This window comes from Rhinolophus hipposideros (genome assembly GCF_964194185.1).
Source record: "Rhinolophus hipposideros genome assembly, chromosome: 12".
In the NCBI taxonomy this organism is placed as follows: domain Eukaryota; kingdom Metazoa; phylum Chordata; class Mammalia; order Chiroptera; family Rhinolophidae; genus Rhinolophus; species Rhinolophus hipposideros.
In genome coordinates this window covers 8,922,793-8,935,108 of record NC_138058.1, presented here as the reverse complement: position 1 = coordinate 8,935,108, position 12,316 = coordinate 8,922,793, and the positions used below count along the sequence as shown (strand labels likewise).

Here is a 12,316-nt window from a genome sequence, read left to right as displayed (position 1 = left end):
TGATCCCTGAGTAGGGCATACATACCCCCACTTTCATGCTCTTCTCAAACTATTCCCCTTCATGGTTGGTTTACCCTCCACTTCCAGCCCCTCATTTTTTTCTAAACTCTCTTCACCCTTTAAAATCCAAGGGTTGTCCCATGTCCTCTGTGAATTTTTACTAAGAACTCTAGACTATGCAGAATTTTCCTTTCTTTCTGTCTCTTCTGTTCATTCAGCTATTTCTTATATAGTGCCTTATGCTGGTTTTATTTCTACATCTATGAATGGTCTTGCCAGTTAGGTCTTGTGTCTTGTTCATCTGCACCCTGGCAAGCACAGTGGCTGTGATTTGTAGTTGCTCAATAAACACTTGCTCGTTCTGACGGTGATGACATGCACTGTTGTGTTTGATGTCTCAGTATCACACAGCCAACTCCTAGGGTCCTCAGATGCTTCGCCGCTCTACAGAGCAATGTGCTGATGTAGTGATGGAATTCACTGGTGGGTTTACATTGTAAGAGACTCGGCCCATTTTGCCTGGTGCGGTAGGACAGTACTCCATTGCACAAGACCTGTTGAGGGTGACATTGATAGAGATTCTTGCTTTCAATTCTTGTTTTGTGCCCCACCACAGGAAGTAGTACGGCAGACACGGAAGAATGTCACTGATGGGCTTATTACTAGATTGGACATGGCTGAGGAAAGAATCTCTGAGCTTGAGGATATCTAAATAGAAACCTCCAAAACTGAAAAGCAAAGAGAACAAAGACTGGAAAAAAAAAAGAAAAAAAGAACAAAATAGCCAGTGGCTGTGGTACAACCACAACAAGTGTAATGGGAATACCAGAAGCAGAAGAAAGAGAGAAAGGAACAGAAATATGTGAAACAGTAATGACTGAGAATTTCTCCAGAGTAATGTCAGACACTAAACCACAAATCCAGGAAGATCAGAGAACACCAAGTGAGATAGATACCAAAAAGCACCCCACCTACACCTAGGGATATCATTTTCAAACTACAGAAAAATCCAAGATAAAGGGGGAAAATGTCCAAAAAGAAGCCAGAGGCAAAAAAACCCCTTAGCTATAGAGAAACAAAAATATGAATGACACTCAACATCTCAGAAACCATGCAAGAAAGAAGAGAGTGGAGTGAAATATTTTAAGTGTTGAAAGAATGAGAGGCAGAGTGTAGCAGTGCTTAGATCCTAGTCTGGTGCTAAGTCAACTGACTGGGCACTCTGACGTCACTGAACCCAAGCAAAAAGGACATCGTGACAGGAACTCAGATTTTCACTTTGTTAGTGTAAAAGAATTGGGTAGGGATAATTTCATTAACTTGTCATTTTTTTTTTTTGGTTGTTTCTTGCAGATGGGAAGCTGTATGACGCATATGTCTTATACCCCAAGCCACAGAGAAAAAGCCAGAGACATAATGTGGACACACTAGTGTTGAAGATTCTGCCCAAAGTGCTGGAGATGCAGTGTGGTTATAAGTTATTTATATTTGGCAGGGATGAATTTCCCGGACAAGGTAAGTTTTAAGCGAGGTATAAAAACAACAAATGAATAAACAGTAAAGGAGCCTCTCTTTCCTTCACTTTATAAATGGTGGGGGCTCTGCTTGCCTTTCCCACGGAACCACAGGGGCTTTTTCACCTTTCCCACCCACAGCCCCGAGCTGAGGGGGTTGGGACCAAGTTCTCTTCTCTCATGAGGCTGTTTCCTGCAACAGGATAACTGGGATCCTGGTTGAAATAGTGTGGCTCTCACTTTGAGTAAGGACATGGTTAACCTATTCACATGAACAGGTGGTGGGTGACATAGCCTTGGCCAAGAGACTGACAGGGGTCATTTGCCATCCCATCCTTGAGACAAATCGCTGAGGATTTTCTGTCAGCTGACTATGTAAATAAGCTCATGTTTAAAGCTGATTTTATAAACCTCAATCCCCCAACCCTTCCTGACCTAAATAAAATAGAAGTTATGTATTTGCTTCCCCCATTTAACAGGAACATAGGTTTGGGCAGGGCAGTTAACATCTCTGTTAACTGCATCATCTTATTTTTCAAATGGGGATAAGAATGCATCCCTGACTTGATTGAGAGAATTAAATAAGTTTAAACCTGAGCAGGGACCAATATGGAGCTCAGTACATATTAGACACTCAATGGAGGAACATTTCCTCCCTTGAAGGCTATACAGTAAATGGCTGGAATTGGAAATAAACATCTTTTTCATTTCTTTTTTTTTTTTAATTTATTGGGGTGACAATTGTTAATGAAATTACTTAGATTTCAGGTGTACAATTCTGTATTACATCATCTATAAATCCCATTGTGTGTTCACCACCCAGACTCAGTTCTCCTTCCATCACCATATATTTGATCCCCCTTACCCTCATCTCCCACCCCCCACCCCCCTTACCCTCTGGTAACCACTAAACTATTGTCTGTGTCTATGAGTTCTTGTTTCTCATTTGTTTCTCTTGTTCTTTTGTTGTTTTTGGTTTATATACCACATATCAGTGAAATCATAGGGTTCTCTGCTTTTTCTGTCTGACTTATTTCGCTTAGCATTGTAATCTCAAGATCCATCCATGTTGTCACAAATGTTCCTATATCATCTTTCCTTAACGCCGAATAGTATTCCATTGTGTGTATATACCACAACTTCTTTATCCATTCATCTATCGAAGGACATTTTGGTTGTTTCCATGTCTTGGCCACCGTAAACAAAGCTGCAATGAACATTGGAGCACACATGTCTTTATTTATAAATGATTTCAAATTCTTTGGGTAGATACCCAGGAGAGGGATTGCTGGGTCATATGGTAATTCTATTTGTAATTTTTTGAGGAACCTCCAGGCTGCCTTCCACAGCGGCTGCACCAGTCTGCATTCCCACCAACAGTGTATGAGGGTTCCTTTTTCTCCACAGCCTCTCCAACACTTGTTACTATTTGTCTTTTTGATGATAGCCATTCTGACTGGGGTGAGGTGATATCTCATTGTGGTTTTTATTTGCATTTCTCTGATGATTAGTGATGTTGAGCATTTTTTCCTATGTCTATTTGCCATTTGTATGTCCTCTTTGGAGAAATGTCTCTTCAGGTCCTCTGCCCATTTTTCAATTGGGTTGTTTGTTTTTCTGTTGTTGAGCTTCATGAGTTCCTTGTATATTTTGGATATTAGCCCCTTATCGGAGGCACTGTTTGCAAAAATCTTCTCCCATGCAGTCGGTTGCCTCTTTATTTTGTCGATGGTTCCTTTTGCCGTGCAGAAGCTTTTAAGTTTCATATAGTCCCATTTGTTTATTTTAGCTTTTACTTCCATTGCCTTTGGAGTCAAATTCATAAAATGCTCTTTGAACTCAAGGTCCATAAATTTAGTACTTATGTTTTCTTCTATGCAGTTTATTGTGTCAGGTCTTATGTTTAAGTCTTTGATCCATTCTGAGTTAATTTTGGTGCATGGTGACAGATAGCAGTCCAGTTTCATTCTTCTGCGTGAGGCTATCCACTTCTTCCAGCACCGTTTATTGAAGAAGCTGTCTTTCCTCCATTGTATGTTTTTACCTTCTTTGTCAAAAACTATCTGTCCATATTTATGTGATTTCATTTCTGGGTTCTCAATTCTATTCCATTGGTCTATGTGTCTGTTTTTCTGCCAATATCATGCTGTTTTGATTATTGTAGCCCTGTAGTACAAGCTAAAGTCAGGGAGTGTGATACCTCCAGCATTGTTCTTTTTTCTTAAGATTGCTTTGGCTATTTGGGGTGTTTTGTGGTTCCAAATAAATCTGGTAATTTTTTTGTTCTATTTCTTTATAAAATGCCATTGGGATTTTGATGGCGATTGCATTAAATCTGTATATTGCTTTGGGTAATATGGCCTTTTTAACTATGTTGATTCTTCCAATCCAGGAGCACGGAATGTCTTTCCATTTCTTTGTGTCTTCTTCAATTTCTTTCAAAAATGTCTTATAGTTTTCAGCATATAAATCCTTCACATCCTTGGTTAAGTTTATTCCTAGGTATTTTATTCTTTTTGCTGCAATTGCAAAGGGAATTGTTTTTTGTATTTCTTTTTCTGAGATTTCATTGTTAGTATATAGAAATGCAATGGACTTTTGTACGTTGATTTTGTAGCCAGCAACTTTACTGTATTCGTTGATTGTTTCTAACAGCTTTTTGGTGGAGTCTTTAGGGTTTTCTATATATAGCATCATGTCATCTGCAAAGGGTGATAATTTAACTTCTTCATTCCCAATTTGGATGCCTTTTATTTCTTTCTCTTGCCTGATTGCCCTGGCAGGGACTTCCAACACTATGTTGAAAAGCAGAGGTGATAGGGGACAGCCCTGTCGTGTTCCTGAACGTAGAGCAAATTAATTTTCACCATTAATTATGAAATTAGCTGAGGGCTTGTCATATATGGCCTTTATTATGTTAAGGTATTTTTCTTTTATACTTATTTTATTAAGTGTTTTAATCATAAATGGAGGTTGTATCTTGTCAAATGCTTTTTCTGCATCAATTGATATAATCCTATGATTTTTGTCCTTTATTTTGTTTATGTGATGTATCACATTGATGGATTTGCGGATGTTGAACCATCCTTGTGCCCCGGGGATGAACCCCACTTGGTCGTGATGAATAATCTTTTTAATGCATTATTGTATTCAATTTGCTAAAATTTTCTTTAGGATTTTAGCATCTGTATTCATCAGAGATACAGGTCTGTAGTTTTGTTTTTTTGTGTTGTCCTTACCAGGTTTTGGTATCAGGGTAATGTTGGCCTCATAAAATGAGTTAGGGAGTACTGTCTCTTCTTCAATTTTTTGGAAGAGTTTGAGCAGGATTGGTATTAGATCCTCTTTGAAGGTTTGGTAGAATTCACTAGTGAAGCCGTCTGGTCCCGGATTTTTGCCTTTGGGAAGGTATTGGATGACTGATTCAATTTCTTTACCGGTGATCGGTCTGTTTAGATTTTCCAGTTCTTCATGGTTCAGCCTTGGAAGGCTATATGTTTCTAATAACTTCTCCATTTCTTCTAGGTTAACGAATTTGGTGGCATATAGTCCTTCATAGTATTCTTCCATGATCCTTTGTATTTATGTGGTGTCCGTGATAACTTTCCCTTTTTCATTTCTGATTTTGTTAATTAGTGTCTTCTCTCTTTCTATCTCAGTGAGTCTAGCCAAGGGTTTGTTGATTTTGTTAATCTTTTCAACGAACAAGCTCTTTGTCACATTAATTTTTTCTATTGTCTTTTTGTTCTCTATTTCATTTAGTTCTGCTCTGATTTTTGTTATTTTCTTTCTTCTGCTGACCTTGGGTTTCACTTGTTCTTCTTTTTCTAGTTCTTTGAGGTGTAACATGACGTTATTTATTTGGGATTTTTCTTGTTTCTTGAGATAGGCCTGTAATGATATAAATTTCCCTCTTAATACTGCTTTCGCTGTATCCCAAAAATTTTGGTAGGATGTATTTTCATTGTCATTTGTTTCTATGTATCTTTTGATCTCTCCTCTAATTTCTTCTTTTACCCAGTCGTTCTTTAAAAGTATGTTGTTTAATCTCCATGTATTTGTGTCTTTTCCTGCTTTCTTTTCGCAGTTGATATCCAATTTCAAAGCCTTGTGATCAGAGAATATGCTTGGTATGATTTCAATCTTCTTAAATTTGCTGAGGCTGCTTTTATGTCCCAATATATGGTCTATCCTTGAGAATGTTTTATGTACACTTGAAAAGAATGTATAGTCTGATGTTTTAGGATGAAGTGCTCTATATATGTCAATTATGTCCATTTCATCTAATGTGTCATTTAGGGCTGCACTGTCGTTAATTATTTTCTGTTTGGATGATCTATCCATAGCTGTCAATGATGTATTTAAGTCCCCTAGTATAATTGTGTTTTGGTCAATTTCTCCCTTTAGTTCTGTTAGTAGTTGCTTGGTATATTTTGGTGCTCCCTGATTGGGGACATAGATATCGATGACTGTTATGTTTTCTTGTTGTATAGTCCCCTTTACCATTATGAAATGTCCATCTTTGTCTCTTGTTATCTTTTTCACCCTGAAGTCTGTTTCATCTTATATCATTATGAGTACACCTGATTTTCTCTGGGTACCATTTGCTTGGAGTGTCAATTTCCACCCTTTCACATTGAGTCTATGCTTGTCCTTGTAGCTGAGATGTGTCTCTTGTAGACAGCATATGGTTGGGTTTAGTTTTTTGACCCAATCTGCTACTCTGTGACTTTTTATTGGTGAGTTTAGTCTATTTACATTTAGGGTGATTATTGATATGTGAGGATTTCCTGTCATTCTATCTTTAGTTTTCTGGTAAGGCTGTGTCTCCATTGTTTCTTTGTCTTTTTGTTGTTGTCTATTATTTCTGTGTGGTGGTATTCTATGATGTTTCCCTCTGTTTCTTCTTTATTACATTTTATAAATGTAAATAAATTTATTGTTTATACTTTATTACAGTATATATTTCAGTTCTGGATTTTTTTTGAGTGGTTACCCTTAAGTTTATGTAAAAGACAGTTTGATATTTAGAGTATTCGATTTTCTTCATCACGCTTACTTTCTCCATTCCCATATTCTGGTTCAGGCCTTTACTCTCCCCCTTTTTATTTTTTGGTTGCCACAAATTGTCCCTGTTGATGGTGGTCGAATATTCTTCTTTAGTATTTCTTGTAGTGCAGGTCATGTATTAGAAAATTCCCTCAGCTTCTGTATGTCTGGAAAGGTCTTTATTCCTCCTCCATAGCTAAAGGATATCTTTGCTGGATATATTATTCTTGGCTCATAATTTCTCTCTTTCAATAGTTTGAATACTTGGTTCCACTACCTCCTGGCTTGTAGAGTTTTCACTGAGAAATCTGATGATAATCTAATGGGCTTTCCTTTCCAGGTTATCATCTTCTTTTCCCTGACTGCCTTGAGAATTTTTTCTTTGTCGTTGATTTTAGACAGCTTCAATACAATGTGCCTTGGAGAAGGCCTGTTGGGATTGAGGTAATTAGGTGTTCTATTTGCTTCTTGGATCCGAGGATCCAATTCTGTCCACAACTTTGGGAAGTTCTCATCAACAATTTGTTTGAATATATTGTCTGTTGCCTTCTCTCTTTCTTCTCCTTCTGGCATGCCCATTATTCTTATATTGCTCTTTCTGATAGAGTCAGAAAGTTGTTGTAGAGTTCTTTCATTTCTTTTAAGTCTCAAGTCTCTTACTTCTTCCATCTGTGTAATTTCCAGGTTTCTATCTTTGATGTCACTGATTCTCTCCTCCATCTTGTCAACTCTACTACCTAAGCTGGTTATTTCTTTCTTAATTTCTCCTATTGAGTTCTTAATCCCCAGAAATTCCATTTGGTTCTTTTTTAAAATTTCAATCTCTTTCGTAAAATGCTCATGTTGTTCTTTGATTGCGTTTCTGAGTTCATTAAATTGCCTTTCTGTGTTGTCTTGCATCTCGTTGAGTTTTTTTCAGAACTGCAATCTTGAATTCTATGTCATTTAAGTCACATATTTCCATATCTTTAAGTTCCTCTTCTAGAGACTTTTCACTTTCTTTCTGAGCTGTCTTTTTGCCTTAGTTATTCATGGCAATTACTGATTTATTATTTCTCTTCCTAGACATCTATAGGAGTGGCTTCTGCAACAGGTTGATAGGAAGAGGTCTTTCTTTTGTTTTCCAGTACTTGTTGGTAGAATGTTTTATTTTCTCTCTGACAAGCAGCCTTTTTCCCCCTCTCTCACACAGTAGTGCTATGTTTTCTCTGCACTATTCCAGCTTCTCACACAATGGGGGGATTCCCTGGGAGACGGGCCTCTCCTCTGTTAACAGTTCGCCTGGGTCATAGGGCGTCACGTCCCTGTGGAAGCGTGGAGAGCTTTTGAAGTTCCAAAGGTCTTTCTGCACCAGCTTCAGAGCCTGTATGTTTCAGCAGTTCTGTTTACTCCTGCAGTGATCCACCCAGATCGGTGGGGCCAGGGGTGGGGTGAGTTGTGAGAGGTGGCCCAGAGCAATGGTGGCGACCACCACCACAGCCGGTGCCACTTCCACAGGTCCCTCCCCTTTGCCGGAACTAGTTGTGCTGCAAATCTGTGTCTGTGGTCCACAGTTCTCAGAACAGCAAATATTCTGTTCTTTAGATCTGACGCTGCTACTTTATTGCTTCTAGCACCGGGCAGGTGGGGGTGGGGCGAGCTCTGGTAGGGTAGGAAGGGGGCGGCTAGTCTCAGTGCCTAAGCCTTCCATTCTCTGCTCGGCAATGAGGGTATAAACCACTGTTTTCAGCCTTCTTCCCTCAGTCTTTTCTCCGAGGTCTCTGCCGTGAGCATTGGGTTCAGCCGTGTTATATGCTGCCCCCTCAGCCCTGTGGGCCATAAGCGGAGCCCTAGCAGTCCGAGTTCTTCCCTCTCCCGCAGCAGCTGCAGTAGTTCCGGGATGCAGCGGGCTCCGAGCACTGAGCTAGGTCTGCGTCCTGCGCCCCCGCGGCTCTGTCCTTGCACTTCTCCCTTCCCTCCTCCCCCGCTCGGGCGAATCTCTCACCTTTAGGTGAATTCAGTAGTGGGCCTCTTTGTCTTGCCTGTCTGCGGTGCAGGGAGTCCTTTGTGGAGTTATTGTTGTTCGATTAGTTGTAAATTCCAGGGGAGCTTTACAGAGGCTCACCTCACGCCGCCATTTTGATAAACGTCTTTTTCTAATCACCAGGAAACCAAGATTACTTCTTTATAGCATTTGGTAGTGGTTTACTCTGGGTCGTTTTAAAAGTACTTTTGATTTGGAGGCTGGTCACATCCACAGTGAGATCACAGCTATCTCTCAGCCTACAACTTTTCAAGTTATGCAGTCATCTGCATGAGGAAATGAAAATTTGATCCAGTGCTTGCCACAAACACATGGGAGAGCTCTATTTCATAAGCATATCAATACTTATGTATTCACTTATTCAACAAATATTTATTAAGCACCTGCTCTGTGCCAGATAATATTCTAGGTCCTAGAAATAGTAAAATAAACCAAAGAGAAGAAGAACTTGTTCTTGGGGAGGTTGCAGACTTTAAAAAAATTAAAAAAAATTTTTTTTTTATTTTTCAGATATAGTTGACACACAACATTATATTAGTTTCAGGTGTACAACACAGTGATTGGACATTTATGTAACTTATGAGGTGATCACCCCACTAGATTCAGTACCCATCTGAACCATACACAGGCATTACAATACTATTGACTTTATTTCCCATGATATACTCTATATCTGCATGATGATTTAGTAACTACCAATTTGTACCTCTTAATCCCCTACCCTCTTTATCTATTCCCCCAAATTACCCCCATTCGACAACCATAAAAATGCTCTCTGTATCTATGATCTTTCTTCTGATTTTTTTTTGTTCATTTATCCTGTTCTCTAGATTTCACATGTAAGTGGATCACATGGTATTTGTCTTTGTCTGACTTATTTCACTTAGCATAATACTCTCTCGGTCCTTCCACGTTGTTGAAGATGACGAAATTTCATTCTTTTTTATCGTTGAGTAATATTTCGTTGTATATATGTACCACCTCCTCTTTATCCATTCATCCATTCAGGGACACCCAGGTTGCCTTCATGTGTTGGCTATTGTAAATAATGCAGTTGTAGTCTATTCTTATATCCTAAATATTAGGAGGGTATAAAACTTTGTCTCTATTTCTAAAAAAGACCAAGTTTTATCCATAGCTGGATAGTTTAAGGACTCTCACCTCTGCTCCCCAAGATATCACTAGGGTATGTTATTTGGTTTCAAATTAGTCCTATAAATCCTGGTCATTTAAATAGCTATAAAGCACAAGAGGAAAACCCAAATAAAGATTAATATAACCATTGAGCTAATTACATTTTTCTTATCCTTTTAAAGTCTTTTTTTAAAATGTGTTCATTATCTTATACCAGAGCTTCAGCTGAGTCTTGGGGATACAAAGCTAGGCATGATAAGATTCTTGTTCTGAGCAGTTTACCTCCTGTGGGTGGCGCAGGTGGGCTGAGGAAAGTGACATACCAACAACTATCAACACATGTGATTCATGAACATAGAGGACCAATTTTGGGGGTAAAGTCAGGAAGAATTCACAGAGGAAATGATAAATTGTTAAACAAACAAACAAAAAAAGTCTTGTTAGTCCATTCCTAAGTCATGTTTATTTTAAAGTCCCTTCTCAGTGCCCATTTCTAATATTCTAAAAAGCGTTAAGATCTGGGCTGTTTGAATCATGAGATCTTCTGCATCTTCTTTATTTGCAGCTGTGGCCAATGTTATCGATGAAAACAGTAAGCTGTGCAGGAGACTGATCATCATCATAGTTCCCGGATCGCTGGGCTTTGACCTATTAAAGAACATGTCAGAAGAACAAATTGCAGTCTACAATGCTCTCATCCAGGATGGGATGAAGGTCATTCTGATTGAGCTGGAGAAAATCAAGGACTACACAGCCATGCCAGAATCAATTCAGTACATCAAACAGAAGCATGGGTCCATCCACTGGAGCGGGGACTTCACAGAGCATTCACTGTGTGCAAAGACCAAGTTCTGGAAGAAAGTGAGATATCGCATGCCACCCAAAAGATTTCCACCATCTTCTCCTGCCTAGCTGCTGAAGCACGCACCCTGCGATCTTACGGCGGGCGAGTGAGAGGCCAATGTGGTCTTCATTACCCGTAATGGAGAGTTCGTCCTCATGGCAGCTCACAATTGGACAATATGCATTGCATTTGGGCTATCTGCTTGAAGCTTGCTGTTGTGTAGTCCTGAAAATGCCTGTATTTGCTCATTTTGACCAGAGCTACTTCTTTAGGAAAATACACCACCTCTCTGGAAGGCCCTCATTAACTTATTGTCTCTGAACACATGAACACTCACTAAATGTGGAGTAGATGGAGCATTTGAGTCCCTGGGAAATGGGACATTGGGAGCTGCAGGGGAGGATTGTAGATTTGTAGTTCAAATCTCAAAAAGTTTAGCACATGGTGTGGCACCTCTGGTGCTGGAGATGGAAACGTAGTCAGTCAGGGGACAGCAGATGGGCAGTCTGTGCATTTGGGAAACGCTGGCAAGGATAACAGTACTTTTTTATGCCTGACCAGTATCCACAGGGCCCTGGTCCTCAGGGAATATTTGCTGTGTTTATGAGCCCTTCTCACTCCTCTAGTCCAATTAAGTAGCTGTGACCACAGTCTTAGCAGGCTGATACTGGAAGTGACTTAAAGGTCATCTAGACCAGTGGGGACCAGCAGTGGTGACACTGGGATTGCCCATGAAACACCCCCTTGGTGGGTCCCATGCTTTAAAAGACTTTATCTGTCAAACAAAAATAAATCATAATTCACTTATTTTTCCAGCTGGCATAGGTCAGCCAGAATTCCAAGCAACATGTGAGAGACACAGCTATCACCTTGAGATGATGTCATTCTAGTCCAAGTTAAACAAAGTAATCTTTCAGCTGGCCAGTGCACCTACATCACAAGTCAATTTATGATTTAACGAGTCACAAAGGTTTTTCAGACCAAAAGCTAGCTGTAAACGCTTATCACAACTTTCAAAGACCCTAAATTGAGGATCTTAGATATAGTCCAATTCTCATTCTATGGTTGATGACACTGAGCCCTACAAAGTGGCCTGCTATGGTCAGAATGTTTGTGTCCCCAAAATTCATATGTTGGGAACCTAACACCCAATGTCATGGTATCAGGACGTAGGGTCTTTGGGAGGTGATCAGGTCATGTGGGAGAAGCCCTTACACGTGGGGTCAGTGAGACCCCAGAGAGCTCCCTCATCCCTTCGGCCACGTGAGGGCTCCATGAGTAGTCTGCCACCTGGAAGAGGGCCTCACCACATCATACTGGCACCCTAATCTGAGACTTTCAGCATTTAGTACTGTGAGAAATAAACTTCTGTTGTTTACAAACTACCCAGTCTCTGGTATTTTGTTCTAGCAGCCTAACAGACTAAGGAATGGCCCTTATAGTCTGCAGGGGCTGGACAGGGGTCAACCGGTGGGCAGGACAGGAGACAAAAGCAGAGCCTAGGGCAGTGGGAGGGGTGAGCTGGGAAAACAGTGCCCCCGGTTTGGAGGGACAGGCAGGGTTATTAGTGGGGAAAAGGATCAGGTGGGCCTGGACCCTTTTCCACAGGAAAAGTGGAGTGTCTGGTGGGATCTTAAGTGATAAGTAGCACCTTCTGGACTTTTAGAACTTGTGTTCCAAGGTGACCTAGCATTACACATTTGTTTATATCATACTCAGGTCCCGAATCAACATCAAGCCACTTTTTATTTT

General features: G+C 40.1%; 1 protein-coding gene across 2 annotated transcripts in view; it reads left to right on the top strand.

Annotated features, from left to right (window-relative positions):
- The window catches only part of IL1RL2 (interleukin 1 receptor like 2), a 44,955-nt gene extending 33,007 nt beyond the window's left edge, over window positions 1–11,948 (top strand). For both annotated transcript variants that reach the window (XM_081067859.1, XM_081067858.1), the window contains 2 exons: window positions 1,354–1,515; window positions 10,286–11,948. In XM_081067859.1, the coding sequence (XP_080923985.1) occupies window positions 1,354–1,515; window positions 10,286–10,632 (509 nt within the window). In that variant the 3' untranslated portion in view covers window positions 10,633–11,948. The remainder of the gene's footprint in view (window positions 1–1,353; window positions 1,516–10,285) is intronic.
- The last annotated feature ends 368 nt before the right edge of the window (window positions 11,949–12,316 follow it).